The sequence below is a fragment of the Desmodus rotundus genome, chromosome 1, assembly GCF_022682495.2.
Source record: "Desmodus rotundus isolate HL8 chromosome 1, HLdesRot8A.1, whole genome shotgun sequence".
In the NCBI taxonomy this organism is placed as follows: Eukaryota; Metazoa; Chordata; class Mammalia; order Chiroptera; family Phyllostomidae; genus Desmodus; species Desmodus rotundus.
In genome coordinates, this window is record NC_071387.1 from 56,453,892 (window position 1) to 56,471,991 (window position 18,100).

General features: G+C 39.3%; 1 protein-coding gene across 16 annotated transcripts in view; it reads right to left on the reverse strand.

The window, feature by feature from the left end:
- PTPRD (protein tyrosine phosphatase receptor type D) overlaps window positions 1–18,100 on the reverse strand; it is a 517,292-nt gene that overhangs the window by 127,109 nt on the left and 372,083 nt on the right. For 10 of the 16 annotated variants that reach the window (XM_053924461.2, XM_053924455.2, XM_053924453.2 and 7 more), the window contains 3 exons: window positions 17,359–17,568; window positions 11,232–11,392; window positions 1,043–1,155 (listed from right to left, as the gene is read on the reverse strand). In XM_053924461.2, coding sequence (XP_053780436.1) covers window positions 1,043–1,155; window positions 11,232–11,392; window positions 17,359–17,568 — 484 coding nt within the window. The remainder of the gene's footprint in view (window positions 1–1,042; window positions 1,156–11,231; window positions 11,393–17,358; window positions 17,569–18,100) is intronic. The other 6 variants (XM_053924474.2, XM_053924452.2, XM_053924459.2 and 3 more) reach the window with 1 other exon arrangement.

Here is an 18,100-nt window from a genome sequence, read left to right on the forward strand (position 1 = left end):
TAAATCTGTGGTATACCCCGCTGTGAGTTAGAATATCCATTCAACACAATGAAAACTTCCCAACAACTGGGGGCATGATGCTGCCACGTTTTAATCAAACAGACTCCTCAGATCAGCTCCTCACTGTGTTCGTTATCCTTAGGCACTAAGACAGTGCCACTCCGTTTTATGTTTTTAGCTCTCTTTACCATTCATTGCTTGACATTCATTTGATATAAGTAAGATTTATTTAAGACAGGGAAAACAGAACTAGACTTCAATTAACTGTACTAAATGCCCCACAGCAAGAATAGTTTTCCTCTGTTGAAGCACTTAATGTTATTTATTTAAAAAAAACAAGCATATTCTTTTTATTCTCAGCCACTGTGTGTCTCCCCAGTAGGAAAGCTGAATCGGTTAGTGAGAGTCAGTATAGGTGGTATTTAAAAACCATACATTTTGCCTCCTTTTGTTTCCTTCCCTCCCCCTTCTGGACAACCCCCACCCTTCTTTCAGAGTAACATGGACACAAATTAATAGAAAAATATAGAATAAATACAGGGTGGGACAAAAGCAGGTTTGCAGTTATGAGTACAGAAAACAGTTTTTCTTGTATTATTACGTATTAATTACTGTATTATTTTCCATATGAACAATTGTAAACTTACCTTAGCCCCTCCTTGTATATTCTTTCTCAACGGGATGAGTGATGTAATATTAATCCACTATCATTTGTTCACTTTATAAGATCATTTCCAAATATGCTTCATTGAAAATATTAACTGTGTTAATACGCCCCCCAAAATGGTAGCTCTTTTTATGAGTATAGATTGTCCCAATTTGGAGAAAAATTATATATTTTTTCTCTTTTTTACTCCACCTCAGATTTGCACAAAGAGCTTAATATCTTCATGAGACTAATGTTTCTGGCAAATCTCAATAATACAGAAATAAAAGGAGACGCCCCAAACAAAGTGATGCATTCACCCCTCAGGCAGCAGCAGCTGGGCGATCAGATCTCAGTGCAGACTGTGCCATGGACAAGATGAGTCACATCTCTTACCTGGTGTTTGAAAGTTAAGGCGCCTTAGTTCTACTGGGTCTGTCGGGTGGTGTGAGGGGACCTCCTTACTGTTCGGAATGCTGCTCTTTCTAGAGTCGGACTCTGCCCTTTTCCTAAAGGGAGAAAGTAAAAATGTAAGAATTAAAAAACAAAACCCAACTGAAACAGATTTAAAAAGCAGAGAGCTATGCCCCCTGCTCCTATCTTCAGTTTTAAAATTTTCGCAGGCTGGTTTTGCGACCTTGTTCGGGTTGCTTTTCCTTGCTTGGCCTATAGTATTTCCTCAGGTCTAAAATGTTTGTGGAAGCGGATGAACTCAAAGTCCTCTTTCAGCTCTAGAGTAAAGCAATTCAGTGAGTCTGACTCTGGGCTTTTAGGGAGTGTTGATGAGGGACACTTGAGTCCTTGCTCAGCTCTTCTCCCTTACCCACTAGCTCGGTTGGTGAGAAACAGGACAGAGGACCCCTAGTAGCCAACACCAAGATTACTGCTACCATAGAGAAAAGCTCTGAAACTACTGGGCCTCAAGTTGAACAGCTATTTCCCTCAATTTCTCCTTTGTAAGAATATGTAACTGATGGCTATGAAGTGGACCTGCATTGGATTTTCCCATAAGGCAAATAAATACAGTAAGTGCATGTCTAAGGTTCCAAGTTAGCCTAACACCTGGAATGAGATTGGGACCACACAAGACCAACCCAATTTCTCTTTCAAACCCACCCCTCCCAACCAAAATAAAGGTAGTTGGCTGTTTAATGGTGTTAAGCTAATTATGATTAATAATGTGTTAATGAAAGTCAATCACAGAAAGAATGGAGAAAAAGTAATTTCACTGAGTGGTTAGTTCCACTCTCCTAATGCTCATTCAGGTATATAAACCATTAACACTGCCTTGATATAAAAAATTCTTCACACAATTCATTCTGTATTTGTTTTATTTGCTATCTGCTAGTTTTATTGAATACTCTTATTTAAAGTGTTATAATGTACTTTTAACAAATGTCTATACAAATACTGTCAGGGTTTTCTCCCTAAGATTTCTTTATTCAGTTTTTAAACACCAATGTAATCAGAGTGGTACATAACCATTTTCTGTCAGGGTGACTTAGACTAACGATTCACTTAACAAATGGAAGTCTTTTTCAAATAGCGCTTTCTTTCCAATACTGATTCCAGCAATCTCCAGGCCAGAGTCATAACCCTCGCACGTCACCCCTGCTCAAGGCAAAGGCATTCTCATTTAGGAGTGCCGCAGAGGGAACTCTCCCTTTCTCTTTTCGATATGACTGTGGAACAGCTTATTTGGGTCCTGTGATAATGGGCTCTCATTCAGTCACCCAGGTCATTCCCTGAAAGGAAAATAGTCTATCTCTGCTCATCTGTATAAAATAAAAACTCACAGGAAATGAAGGGAAGATGGATGCAAAGGGAAAGTATGCTTGCTTTGCTCAAATGCAATATCTTTGGCAAAATATGGTTGACTAAATGAATTTTCTTGAGTGATTCCTATTAGACACCTCGCTCTCTTAGACTTTGGACTGACCTGTCTCCTGATTTCTTGTTTCTACCTAAAAGTGACAGACACAGTCTTAAGACTGAAGGTACTGCCCAGGTATACCACCAGTCACAGGGAAGCAGTGGATTGAGGTGTGCCGAAGGTACTGGTAGCACCAGTTGTATGCAGTGTGAGATGGGAAGAACAGAAGAGATGAAGGGCTGGTGAAAAAGAAATGAGGAAGAAGAGAAAGGGGCTCAGAAGATCATGAGAAAGAAGGATGTGATGACCAGTTTCAGAATAGAAAACGTGGCTGTGCTTATGCTGGTGATATTTGCCTCATAACACTGAGCGATTCCCTTTACCACAGAAGATGCAGAATGTAAATGAGTTAATAAGATGTCACAGTGTGGCCTGCCAATGACCCCATGTGTAACAAACATGTAGTTGGTCTCATTTCAAATCATCCCCGTGGCCCTTCTCAGGTTTTGGTCTTTTCACACAAGTTTGCAAACATACATTTCTTTACTGATGTGCCAGACCTAACGACTAAAACCTAGATTTTTATCTCTTCTCAAAGTAACTCTACTGTCTTTGTTGCAGGATTATGGGACCCGGAACTAGAAATATCTGGACAAGAAGACAATTTCCCTCTTGCAGGTAAAGTGGCACACCCTCCTTATCTTCTTCTTCACTGAGGCCAGGCTAAGTGACACTGAGACAAAGGACAGAAAAGAATCGTCTCTACGGAAATTTAGCCAGATTTTCTCATACCAGGAAAGCTGAAAATCACATCTTGTTGTCCAGATGATTCTCAGAAAAACCCAAAGCACTGCAGTAAAACTATAATTCATGCTTATAATAAATTGGAAGGGGTGTCCTGACATTTCATAACTAGCTTCTCCTTCACTTTATCTGATCAAGTAAAATGACCTCCAAGACCTCAGACTCCAAAAATCCTAACCAGCTAGGAAAACCAGCAGTTTCAGTTTTGTTTTGTTTGGTTTCATTTGATAACCACAACATGGACATTCCAGCTTCCCACACTCTTACCGCGTTGTTTTCAAACAGAAGGGAGCTAAAATGGTTGCCATCTAATGGAAAGAATTTCTGAGAAAGGTTTGCAAGATGAAGAGTTTAGCCCTCATCAGTGATAAGAATAAAGACCTTTAAAAAATGAAATTTACTGTTGTAAAGTTTTAGATGGCATTTCACAGCTTAAATTAGGCCCAAAATATGAGCATTTAGTAACATTTTTCCTGAGCTTTCTGCAGTCTCATTATTCTCATTTTAAACTAGTAAAAAAACAAAGAATAGTGACTAGATTACCAACTTCGGATTATCAACTTTGCCTTGCCATTTTATTTTTTCTATTAAGATTATAAAACCCTAGTGCATTTCATTTCCTGCCGTGCGAAGTTGTCTCTCATGCACAGGAGTTATATGGGTGAAAAGGAAAGAGATCACACGGTCTTTCAGAGATGGCAGAAACTACTAACAGTATAAAAACGTGTGTTTGTTTGGGATGTGGATAACAGACAACAAAAATGCTGCTCTGTGGTCTAAGGAGCGCTTTATTTTTCACTTCCTCTCTCCTGGGGTAACGTGGAAAGAAAGAAAGAGGGAGATTGAGTGGAACATCCAATCTATTTGGAACAAAGATATTCAGACATAGGAGTATAGGCTTTTGGAAAAACATATTTATTTGAAATCTCTACTATTAATATTCAGAGGTATCAGTTCAAATGCTCACAGTCTGTCACTATTAGGAATGTAACTCTGCCACTACTAGTGTGTACCTCCTGGGATAAGTGGACTACAAACCTCAATTTCTTCATTCATGAAACAGAGGAGGAGGGTTAGCACATGGTATTGAACTTCAGGTCCAATTCTCATATTAACAGGACAAGAAAGTAGTGATGAAGTTGTGAAATATGGACAGTGTTATAAATGGGAAAGTAAATTCCTAAGTATATTAAGTGGGTTCAAAATATTTTCTTTTGGCTAGGAAAATTTTTTTTCATGTGTTTTTCAGCTGAATCATTGATAACTAGTGATATACAAAAATACATAAATAAAGAGGACCCTCACGGAGGTAGTAAGCTTCCTGTCAGTGAAAGTATACCCTGTTGACCAGAGATAAGTGATTTTAGGGAAAATACTGCAGTGGTGGTTCTCAAACTTTAGCACGCCTCAGAATATCCTGGGAAGGCCTGTTAAACCAGAGGTCACTGAATTTCTAAGAATTCAGTAGGTCTGGGTCAGGGGGCCCAGGAATCTGTATTTCAAGTTCCCCGGTGATGCTGATGCAGTGATCCAGGGACAACTTACTGAGAAATGGAATAGAATATCGGGAGGAAGGCAGGTTAGTGAGCACTGAGATCCCTTTCGTCAGTTTAATTTTAATCAGGAATTTATATCTAAATAATGATATAGATGTGGGTATGTAGATATGAATTAGAAGGCTAGAAGGTTAGGTTACATCAATCAGTCCATCATCACACAATACAGATATTATTAGTATTGTTATTACTATTATTATTCAAGGCTGGGAGACACGGACAGTAATTTGGAATCACATAAGCGTTTTCATTAAAACTCCATCATCAATATTTGCAGGGTGCGAACAAGCTAGTGTTCTTGTACTGAGAGGTGACCAGAGATCAAACTTGAAAGGTGACCCTCAAACAAAACAAAACAAAACAAAACAGCTAATGAGACACCTCACATTTCTCTTCTGCAGACACATTAACACATAAAAATGTTCATTTCACTTTAACAACAAAAAAAACTCAAAGACTGTTTTTACTGTCTTCTAAATTCAGCTTTAAGTAAAGGTAATCTGTTTTATCTTCTTATACAAAATTTTTCTCCCATAATCATTTTAATATCAAACTGTTTTATATATGTAGGCTTTACCCATCTTTTACTTGCCAGGTATCATCTTTTATATCCAACCTCCACCCTTACCCCCTCAACACCTGCAAAGTCTACCAAGTAGCTTATTTTTTTCTTACTGTGCATTAAAGGGGTTTGTTCTCTATTCCTCACCTGTCAGGTTTACTGCTCCATTTTAATGCAGCAAAAAAATAAAAGAAAAAAGAAAAAAGAAAGGCTAAATGTTAGTTGGCCAATGGTAATGAGTAACCATGACAACCAAGATTTAACAGTGCTCACAGGTGGGGACACATAACTTACACACAGTAGCAAATGACAGCATATCCAAATATTCGCAGGCCTCTAATCACAGAGTAAACGGAGGACATGAGGGTACATTGCTAAATAAAGCTTTTTTTGAGTATGTTAATGTCATATTCACTTTCATCCATCAATTTACAAAATATTGCCAGGATTAATCATGTTCCAGGAAGTATTTGATAGTAGAGGTATAATTTGATTTTTTATAAAATATACCATGAGAAAACTACTAATGTCCTCGAAGGGACTACAATATTATTCCATAAAAGAAATTTGTTCATTTAAAATAAAGCGTTCTCAGTGAAGAGTGAGGTTGTTTCCTTAAGGATATAAACTACTTGCATACTGCATTGAATGCACAAAAATTTACACAACTGGATAATACATCATGAGGCAATAAAGTGGCAGAAACGAGTCCTTCAAACACCTCTGACAAGTCAGGTGATCATAAATTTTTTCTCCAATAAAAGATTAAACACATTTTCAGTTTCACAAAAAGTAATACTCGTCATCATAAATCTAGAGAGCATGGCCCATCTGTATAGTGGTCTAATCCAGAAGTGTTTTGTCACCAGCCGTTGCCATGACGGCTGTTTCCTAGTCACAAAGGTGCCGTCTGTGAGCACACCCTCACGCTGCAGCCACTTCCACCTGCAACGGCATGTGGACGTACTTCCTACAGAGAGTGTGTCCTTTCCCCATAAAGGCGCAATCTGAGCACTCTCCATGGTGAGGCAAATTGCGAACTAGTCAGTGAGCTCTCAATCATGAAAATAAAGGTACCAAGTCTACCTTAGTGGCAACAAAATACATCCTCATGTTGTTAGACTATCTGGCTTTGAGATAATTTAGTCCATCTCCTTTCAAAAACAAAAACGTCACATTTAAATGGTACAAAAAACATACAAAAAGACTAATGAAAATAATATCAAGCATACAGGCTACTTTTCTTCTTAATTTTAAAGTGATTTACCAGGCGGCGCCAGGTTTTTAAAAAATCCTACTCGTATGTTTCTAACTTACTCATTTTTTAATCAATGAGGTCTTCAGTTGTTGGAAAAATCCATTCTTTTGGATGGAAGAGGACCATTTAGTGAATTATCAGTTTTACTTATTAAAAGGCTGTTGATGTTCAGAGGAATAAATACAGTGTGCAATTCACTCCCTCTTCCACAGAAATGTCAGCCTCACCACACATCTGGGGACATAATTGGTGTCAATGTCCTAGTCTGAAGGCTCTTGGAACCAGTATATTTAAATTATAGGCCTGAGAGTTTCACTGTAGCTCTTGCCAGCCGAGATGAAGGCAATACTGAGTGAGGAAGTAAACCAGTGGCGGGGAAGGGGGGGGGCAGAGTTTGTTTAACACCATTTGGCCCGTGAAAATCTGATCACACTCCTTCACCCACACTGTGGACAGGGCAGAGGAGTGGCTGAGGAGAAGAAAGGTGTTGCAGACTTAGCAAAGGGCTTTCTTTGACTGCAGCTTGGAAATACATGTAGGGTTGATTCAAAAGAGAAGACTACAGAGGCAAAGCCCACAGAGGGCCAGTGTTGGATCTGGGAAAAGCTGAAGTCTTATTTTCATCACAGCTACTTCATGGTCTTCCCATATTAAAGTCCGGGGGGTAGGCTTGAAAATTATTTACTGTCTCTACAGTATCCATTCAGGTTAGACTGGCACTGTTGCGGATGATCGTTTTGTGTAGACCATGCCTTAGATCTTTCCTGCGTCCTAGCTGACATTTTCTGTTTCCCCGCCATAGTACACAACGAACACTTCTCATCCATCCCGAAATGATTTCCCATATATTCGGCCTACAGTTTTATTTTTAAATATTTTCTAAGAATTCTTGGACAGTTCTAGAACTAATGGCTGAAACACCTTACATATGTAACAAATGTACAGGACGGATGAATATCTAAGAGCATTCAATTGCTTCATGGATCCTTTCCTGTGTATGTGGCGGGGAGGAGGGCATCATGGAGTCATATGTAAAAAAACATACACTCAACCCTGGGGGGGGCAGAAATAATAGAACACAAATTTTGTTACTTGGTGTTCGATGTTCTCATCATAGAACATTATTATGAAAGGAGTTGAATTATCTCGTCTACATATTTCATAAATGAGGAAACGGAGACCCAGCGTTCTGCCATGACCTTCCACCCCATTTAACCAGCTGGTCCCAGACCAGGGACTTTCACTCAGTCTTCCTGATTCCTAAGCCTTGCTACCATCTTATCTCTGTACATTTTAAAATCACATACAGAGTACAAAATTTCAAATAAGAAACCATTTTGTAAGATAACTTGTAACACTAAAGACCTGCCAAATATATTTTAATTTTCTGATAATTCAGAAGGTGTTTTAGGGCATTCACAAAGCCTCAGTGATATTGTTTTGTCCCTGATTATCAATGTATTGTAGTTTTACAAATTACTAGATTAAAACAAAGTTGAATGAATAGTACTGTGGAAGAGTGCTATTTCCACATGAACACAGTAATGGAAATATGTCTCAAGGTCTCGTCAGACAGCTTTACATGGACGAACCATCCACAGCTACAGACCTACTCTAAACACAAGCAGTCTTGTAAGCAGGTGTATATGATAAACAGAATTATCAAGATAATATGAGTCAACAGTATTTTATACTCACTCCCTACTCAAAGTATCAGTTATATACAGGAAATGAAATACTTTAAAAATGATAATATAGTCCATTTTAACAACCTATGTATAAACTGAAAGGCACCTAAAAGGATGAAGTATTTATTACATAATTAACCTTGCACAGAGTCCAAGCTATAAAAGACGCTATTCATTGCCCACAGAAGATTTCCTCTTGAACTGCCTCGTGATAATCAAGAGGGACATTGTTGGGTCTACTTGAATTTCAAGTCAGGAATGTTCTCTACTGCTGAAGCAGGCATTTCTATTTCAGAAATGCTTCATGGGCCTTCAGATGGTTAGCTAAATATACTTAGCGTTCGAGGATGTGTGCGTCCTCCAACAATTGCATTAGAGGGTGCTTGCGTACGCACACACTGACATGCAAGGGTTTTAACAGAGTCATAAAACCTTCAAAGATGATGCCTTTTTTGTGGGATTAGGAAAAATTGTAATGGAGTTGATTTTTTTCAGGCACATGCAAATGAAGAATGGGAAATTTGATTATAAATGTTATCAAGGTTAAAATTATCAAGGTTAAAATCCTATTTCTTCACATTTACGTAACTAACTCACAAATCTCATGCATACCTCTGCTCAGTGACCTGATTTAAGGATAGTCAGATATATCACAATGAAACAATACTTAAAAAAATAAAGCAAGCATTTCGTCCATTTTGAACAATCCCACAATGTCGCGTGATATGGTCTAGAAATGCAACTGTCAGCAAGCACATGTGTTCTGATTTGACTCCCACAGTAGGATGTGATAACTGAATACCCATTTCACTGAAGACAATTATAATCCTACTCTTGCTTTTTAATCATTGTATTCTCTTTTGGTAATAAGCACAGCACATGAACAGCAAAGGCTGCCAGCTCCTGCTTGGATTCAACCCTGATCTTCTGTTGCTCTGGGGCGTGTGGCTGCCTCCTGTGTCCTGCCCTTACCTCTTGCACAGGGCAGAGGTGATCAAATACCGTGCATGCTGGTGAGGTGCTAGTTGGGAGGGGAAGGTTGAAACCATTGAAGAAGAGGGGATTTTTGCCTTTAATCATTTGCTTTTTCAGCTCTTTTATGACATGGATAATTGAGTGATGGCAGTGATCAGGGAAAAAATGATGGATATGTCTTTCTTTCTAGCTCTAAAATAGGCTAGGAGACTTAATGGGTTATGGTTATGAACTTCTTTCTTTAAGTTGTCCTTTTTTTCCCTTAGCCCTTTATTCACATTGAAATAAAATGGAATGTAGTTTCATAAGAGAAACTTTTTACAAAAATTTAATCTTTATTGCATTTTTTCCCATTACTATTTAGTTCCCTGATGTCCCCTCCCCCCAGCAATCACCACACTGTTGTCCATGTCCATGAGTCCTTTTCCCCTTTTGCTCAATCCCTTCATCAAGGAAGTGTCTGGAAGAATATATTTTTGAGTCAAGAGAAGAAGTTATAAAAAAATAAAGGCTATTCCAGGAACATAAGAAGCTATTTAACAAAGGAATACAGTTAGAAATAATTAATGTAAACCTAATGAAGGAAACTATATAGATAGAAAAAAGACATAATGGAAATAGGATGATCAGATTAAGGATGTAAAGCAAGACTCACAATGAAGAAACTCTCCTCTGAGTTTGAAGGTTGTTTTGATGAGAGAGAAAGAGAGGGGAAAGAGGAGGGAAGGAGAGTATAAGAAGGGGGGGTAAAAAAGGGGAGCGGGGGAGGGAGGGAGAGAGAAGCAGCCCATTTCATAGCAGAGCAAAGCGATCATCAAAGAGTATTCTAAAAGATGGCACACTGCAAAGGAAAATGGGAACACAAAGTTTCATGAAATAAAACTTGAATTGGAAGAAAAGAAAAGTTGTAATAAAGGAGGAGAATTCAGAATTTAGTCATTCTAAATTTTAAGAGAATATATTATATATGTTAATTTTTATAGTTTCATATATTTATAATACTATAATTATATTTTTAAGCCAAAAAGCTTTCAGAGGTAGAAGAATTGTTAACATTTTTCATTCTGACTAAGCAGCGATATGGGGGCAAACATTTTGCTCATGTGCAAGGGATGCAGAGATATAATTTCAAGAGGGTGGACAATCAGCAAACATGGGTAGATGTGAATTATTTGCATCCTAATTGTAATCAAAGACACTAAGTCAGATTGATATTTGGAAGTATAAAACAGAGGTGATTAACAAGGATAAAAGGATAATGGTACCTCACATCCCTTTCTGGACACAAATGAGAATTCAGTATTTAAGGTGCGGAATGGGTTAGGAGAAAAGCAGGGAAAGAAAAAAGTTCATTGTCTTCCTTTTTTGCCTTCTCTAATCTTCAAATTTTAGCTGCTTTGCTCAGTTTTGAGAAATACCTACAGGGAAAATCTCAGCGCATGTGCACATCAGGGTTATGAAGTGAACGCAAATGTACCAACTTGTAGCATTTCAAAAACCATGCTGAAATTGAGCAGCCAATCATTTAAAAGAATCAAATCCAAGCTTGCATAGAATTGTCTGCTTGTGAACACACTAATGTCTCAAATATCATGCAAAGAACTCATACTATATAAAATAGCTCAGACGACAGAGGCTACGATTTGTGCATGCTGAGCAACAGTCTGTACCAAACACACTGAGTGGGATTATGAATTGTACAGTCTTTACATTTTGTTCTAACTCTAATGAAACATTTCCCAATGATTATTGGGGCTATACGGAAGTATTTCTACCAAGATTAACCAAATAATGACCATAGAAGAGTTACCAAGTCTTCAAAAATGAGGCAGCCCCCAAGACTGTAACAGAAATATTGGGCAAACCTACCTTTTATAAAGAAGAATAGCTATGACAATGCAGATGATAAAGACCACTGCAAGGACGGGACCTACAACCCAGATTAGGCCTTCTTCTTCGTCTGTGATTGGCTGTGGATCCAGATCCATTGACACAACAGGGTCGGAGTAGGGACTGGTTGCATACATCTTCTGAGGAAAAACAGAGGCTATGTTAGTTATAAACTAATGCCTTGTACTGTGTATCTGTAGCATAGAAGCCGCAAATATTGGCAACAGTGTGGATTTGACGATAAGTGTGTGTGAAACAATGTAAATAAAGAGGAGAAGCGGGGAGAGGGAAAAGTAAAGAGGCTTGGCAACCCTGTATTTCCTTATACAGGGAAGTATTCCATAATAAAATCATTTTGATGATATAAATTACTGCAGATATACTGTTTCGTTGGGGTCTATGTATGACATGCTAAATGATACTATGAAGTATGAAGTACTAGTAATTAACCAGTTGCAAAATGTTCGATGAGCATTTACATTGTGCTAATCTGTTCCATGCTATGTGAAAATCAACGGAAATATTAGCTCCAGCATTCAAGACATTACCACCTGGTTAAGGAGACCAAATTTTAAAAAGTAAACATTTATAGAGGAAAATATTAGTATTCAAATGCATGTTAAATTACGTAAGTAGTCCTTAGTACTGCACCTTAGTTAGAAAATAGAGGCCAAACAGTGGACAAAGTCTAGAATTTCAGAAGAGAGATCCAATGTTCAAGTTACAGATGCAAGATACATGAAACTGACCATATGGCTTTCCAGAACACAGAATTTTTTAGAACTTAAAAGGACTCAGCAGTTCCCATTTAATTTTATTAGTTAGTTCACAGAGGCTGGTGTGGTTGTTCCCAACTGATACAGAAAAAAGGGAACCCTTATACAGTGTTGGGGGGAATGTAACTCGGTACAGCCATTATGAAAAACAGTACTGGTTCCCCAAAACATTAAAAATAGAACTCGTGATCCAGCAATCGCACTCCTTGGCATACACCCAAAGGAAAAGAAGTCACCGTCTTGAAGAGACATCTGCACACCTGAGCTCACGGCAGCGTTGTTCACGATGTCTAAGATACGGAAACAGCCCAGGTGTCCTTGGACGGATGAATGGACAAATAAAATGTGGCACACATGTAGGGTACACATACATACATACATATACAATGAAATATTTTCAGTCATAAGAAAAGCAGGAAAACCTGCCATTTGCAAGGGTGTAGATAAATCTCCCTGGGGAGCAGAGAATACAATGGTGACTGCCAAAGGCTGAAGGGAGGAAACGGGGAGATGCAGGTCATAGGGTAAAAACCTTTAGATATAAGAAGTTCTGAGGACCTACGTTCAGCCTGGTGCCTATAGTTAATAGTACAGTATTGTGTACTTGACAGATGCTGAGAGTAGATCTTAGGCATTCTCACCACACGAAGAAGAGTTACTAGGCAAGATGATAGATGTGTTAATGATCTTGATCTTGGTAACCATTCCACATGTATATGGATATCAATCATCATTTTGTACACTTTAAATATATATATAATTATATGTGCCATTTTTTCCCTCAGTAAAGTTGGAAAAATACAGTTATCCAGTGAAAGACCAGACTGAGTATCTGTGAATTTGGTTTCCATGACATTTTACTTGGTCCGGTCCTGTTTTAGTCTACATCAAGACTGTATTCTCTTAACTCTGTCCCTTTTTAAGGTCCTGTCTTTTCCTTTTCTGACAAAGAACAATCCACATCCATGGGCCGCCCCATCTCTCCTACCACTGACTCCTCATCTCTTCTCACTCCAGCAACGGTCCAAGTCTCTCATTTGCCCGATCTAATTGCCGTTATTCAGTTCTTACCCTTCCAGACACCTTTTCTGGATTTGCCACAGTTGAGCAAACCTCCTTTAAAACTCCCTTCTCTCCTCTCTGAATTCTGTACTCGACTAGTCCCTTCCCAACCCTGCCAACTGATCACATCCTGTTGAGTTAACTGCCTCTGCATCTGTCCCATGCCAGCATTCTTCAGCTTTTTTTTCTGCTGGTCTCTCTCTTTCTCCCTTATCTGGCAAGGTCAACACCAGCGTTAAATACCAACCTCTACGCAGATTACTTTCTCACTAATGTTCCCAAACTCACAAATAAGCCGCAGACCTTCATTTCCAATTGTTTCTAAAGATCCCTACACGTATTCTCAAGTTAAGAACTACCTGTGTTATTTCTTTGCTTCCCAGATATACCTTCCTTCTGACTTGCTTATTCTTCTCACTGTCTCAGTAGCTAGGAATGAAAAACTGCTGATTTTATCTAATCTGTATCTCCCAAGTCCAACCACCCTCTTTCCAGTCTCTTGGGTACCACTTTCCTTCAGGGCCTCATTCGTGCTCGTCCAAACCACGCCCAGACTTTCTCCCTTCCTCACAGTCTGTACTGCTGATACAGTAAACCATAGCTATGAAACCTTCAGGAGGATCTCAGGCGATTCCTACTAAAACCTAGACATCAGCATCATTCTTAAGGGTTTCAATAATTTTGTTTTGAACTTCCTTACTGCATATAACATATTCCACCAAAGCGATCTTCTTGTTATTACTCCACAAACACTCTATTCTTTCTCTTTAACTCTCTCACAAGTTCTACAAGATTTAGCTTCAGAAATTCAACTAATCTTCAAGTCTCCACTTAAATACTACCTTCAGTGAAGCTAACTCTCCTGAACCAGAAATAATCAATTATTCCACAAAATGTAGGTAAAAATAATTTCAAAAACTTTAGGTAGTCCTTTATTCTTTTTTAAGTGACACTCATCAAGTTTTATTTTGTTTTTTTATCTGTATATACGTCTTCTTTTCTTTCATGAAATCACAAACTTCTGGAAGATAGGGGTCTATACTCCTTGTGTTTGTATGCTAAAAGCAGTGAGTCTCTGAATTCCCAACAAATCTTTGTTATGTAAAGTAAATTGTTCATCTTTTCAAATGGCTGACATTATCAAGGGACAGAAGAATATGCTCATTTTTTCCCCATGATCAGTAAATACATTTAATTTTTTAATCTGCATTTAGAAAATATTTGTTATGGGCATAAATTCTAATTTCAAGTGCAACAAGCTCAGTAGTCAAGCTGGAGAACACATGCCCCAGTACATGCTTGTAAACTCCGCCCCCTTCCCATTTTCCTCAGAGACTGGGAAAGAGATCAAGCAGACTTTGAGATTTTCTAATGTCTCAAAAAAGATAACAACTCAGTATATTTACAACCTGCTAAAAAGCAGATAAGAAAAAAATATGTATATGTAAAGATTTACACAAAGGACTTGACAAAGACACTGAATCTCCAAGAAACATGATTCTTCACATAAGTACAATTGTTTGTTTTGGTTCACACTTTCTCCATTTTGTGGGTCACACTCAAACTGTTTGGCAGACAAAAGTAAGCAACATTTGCCGATTTAAAATTCTTTACCAAGAGCCTTTGAGATAATAATCTTGGTCAGCAAAGACAGATACCACATGATCTCCCCTTTAACAGGAGCCTAATCAACAAAACAAACAAGCAAAATATAGCCAAAGACACTGAAACTGAGAAAAGGCCAACAGTGACCAGAGGGGAGAGGGGAGGGAATTTCAGGGGAAAAGGGTGAAGGGTTTGTAGGAATAATTATAAAGGACACATGGACAATAACGGGGGTGGGAGTGGGGGGTGGAAATGGGAGGGAGGTGGGGAGGGCTGGGGGTTGGGCTGGGGGGAAACGGCAGAGAACTGTACTTGAACAACAATAAAGTTAGAGGAAAAAAAAAATTTAAAAAATATTAATTTTGTGATAAAGCAAAAAAGAAAAAGGATTCATGGACATGGACAGCAGGGCTGTGATTGCTAGGGGGTATAAGAGGAAAAAATGGTAATGGAAAAAATAAAATAAAGATTATATATTCAAAAAAAAAAAAAGAAATCTATGTAGAGGTTTCCCCAAAGCACAGAGACCAGGAACCAGAGATGAGAAAAATGAAAGGGAAGCAAAATCGTAAAGTGACGCCAGCCCGTGGAACGTGGAATCCGTGCAGTGTGCGGGGGAAGAGAAAGGTCAGACCTTCGGTCGTTCTACACCCGAACTCCGTTGTTCTTGCTAAAAGGCAGTGGACTGGGGTGAGGCTTCTGTCTTTGGGGAGAGATGTTTTCTATGGGCACATGTTTTCTATGCAAATTATCAGTTCTCCCTTGGAGTGATTAGGTGCTTTATTAACAACCATTCATGAAAAGTAGAGGCTTAAAGGACTGTATCACTGCTAACAGTCTACTAGTGGGAGATAAGTCTCTTCTCTAAAGTAAATGCTGGCCTGAAAACGCACATGAAACAAAGTCCATGCTGTCAGCCGTGAGAGCGATATTGAGAAAGATGATGAAGACAAGGGACACTTCGGCAGATAACACATTTGGAAAAAACCCTAATTACATCATCAATGAAACAGTGCGATGCATAGAAGGGGTTGGTGCAGACCCTCATCAGTGGGGATGCGTTTACCACTAGTAAAAAGTTTGCTAGACACCTGAAACCAGGGTCTCTGACACTGGCACAACCCTCCTGCTGGCCCGCTGGGTTCTCTGCTCTACGTCAGTGGTCTGAATGTACTTTCTGAAACGTCCTAGAGCTATTTAAAGAAAATTAGTTTCAGAGATCCAAAAGTCATTTAAAAAAAAAGAAAGAGATGATTTCCAATATTCCATTAATCTTGATGTCTTGCCTTAAAACCTCCAAACTAGAACAGCGGTCCTTAACCTTTTTGGCACCATCGGTTTCCTGGAAGACTAGGGCAGGAGGAGGGGTGGGGGCCACACATAGCAGGCGGAGCTCAGGTGAGCTTCACTCAACCCACTGTGGTTGGGCTGGGGTGGAGGCTGACCACAGGCAGAGCTGGGGGAGCTTCAGCTTGCTGCCTGGTTCCTAGCAGGCTGCTGACCACTAGCGGTGGGAGGCCCGGGGACTGGGGATCCCTGAACTAGAGAGAGAAAGCATATCCGTGTATTAAAATTCCAGGAAGCCAGTCGCTTTGTTTTCAAATGACATTTTGTGTACAAAGGTAAACCAGGCAGAAAGGCCGCCCTTGTGCTTTGATCTTCCGCAAGGGAATTCCTTCAGGCACTTGAAGAGAGGCCCCACTGTACATGCTCACACCTGATGTGGAGAAATCTCTGATACATCTCAGGCCTCTTCTACAGGAAAGTGACGGGCTCAGCTGAGCTGCCACGCCTTGTCAGTTTTAGGCCCTAATCTATTAGAAAGATACAGTGTAGAATACGCATATTAAATGTTAATGTGAACTGCCACTTCAAAAGCTGTCCCCTTCCCATCGACAATTTCTCTGCCTCTTTTTAACATTCAAAGCAACTGAAGCATAAAATGACATAAGAGCAAGATGAATTACATAAAAGAAGACAACTCATTATTTAGAGTACCTTAGGAATTCTCCATTTTATTGAATTATTTTCTAACTTTCTTGGCTTTTCACTGATAAAGTCACTGGTAAATTGCTATAATTAAAGAAGCTGGCTCTGCTTGCCTTTTCCCAGACAGAACTTCCTCAGAGAATCTGAATAGACAGCACTGTGGGCTCACTGGCTGTTACAGGGGAATAAAGTATAATCGCCTCCTAAGGATATTTTCAAATACCTGCAAATGTAATATGTGCAAGTGCAGAGCTTGTTCCTATTGTAGTCACACAGGCTGATGCCCATCAGGTATCATGCGAGATTTTTTTTTTTTTTATTGCAGCCACGTTAAAAGGGTGAGGAAGGATATTGTGAGGACTGATGGCTCTCACCCTCCTATGAACATGTGTCACATCAAAAGGTCTCCGGAACCACACTCCAACACTTCGGCACTTCACATACTTGAACCCCACCTAAATGCCCTGTAGTTAGAGACACAGCCCTGTTTGCAATGAAAGCTCAGGGAGATTCGCCAGCAGTGTTCACAAAGGAGGCAGCTGTTACAACATGAAGTTGATGACAGTGCGTGAGAATTAATTAGGACGGATATACCTATGTACCCCCACACCATCATATTCTGGTGAAATGAGTGAGTTTGCCACAGGAAGTAGGTGCCATCAGAATGAACTTACAGACTCTGCATGTTCCATCACTGCCAACACGAAGAAGACATATTCTTGACCGCTCTGGAGTTGCTTGTTTGTAAACCCGCCGTAATGTTTGTCATCTCCCAGGGTGAACTCCGTGGGAAGGACGTCAAAGTGAGCGGCTATGTATGGCTTTAACTCAACTTCTCTCCCATAACGGATGCTTCTGCGTTTCCTAGATATCTCTTTGAGCAGCTTAGGGAAAAAAGTGGGAAACAGAGAAAGAAATGTTAACAATAGTCCAGCTTAATGGGAGTTTAATGGGAGAAGTTAATTCAGGACTGGGAGCAACCCAAAGGCAGTTTGTCTCCGTTCATGTGGCACATCAGCATCACTAAAAGCTCAGGTGTCTCTGGCCAATGCCTGTCTTGCTGTCAAGGGAGGAGGCTGGACTGCTACTGCGAGGCCCGGGCTACAGATACAGGATGATGGGATCCTTCAGCAGCAGCTCATACCACTGTCTGCCCTAATGACATCCTCTCAAGAGTTCATGATAACTTGTCTAAAGAAAAAAGTCAGCTTGTCATGCAGGCTTTATTGTTATTTATTAAACAAGTAGAAAACTCAGGTAAAGTCGTCTAAACTTTCAAATACTAACTTTCTACACAGGTTAGCACCATTTCAGATCGTTTCTAGTAATGAGATAATTTATAGGTTTCAATTTCCCTCAAACCTGCAGGAATAATATCTGATGACCAAGTTTTAATTGACAATAATAAATAGATAC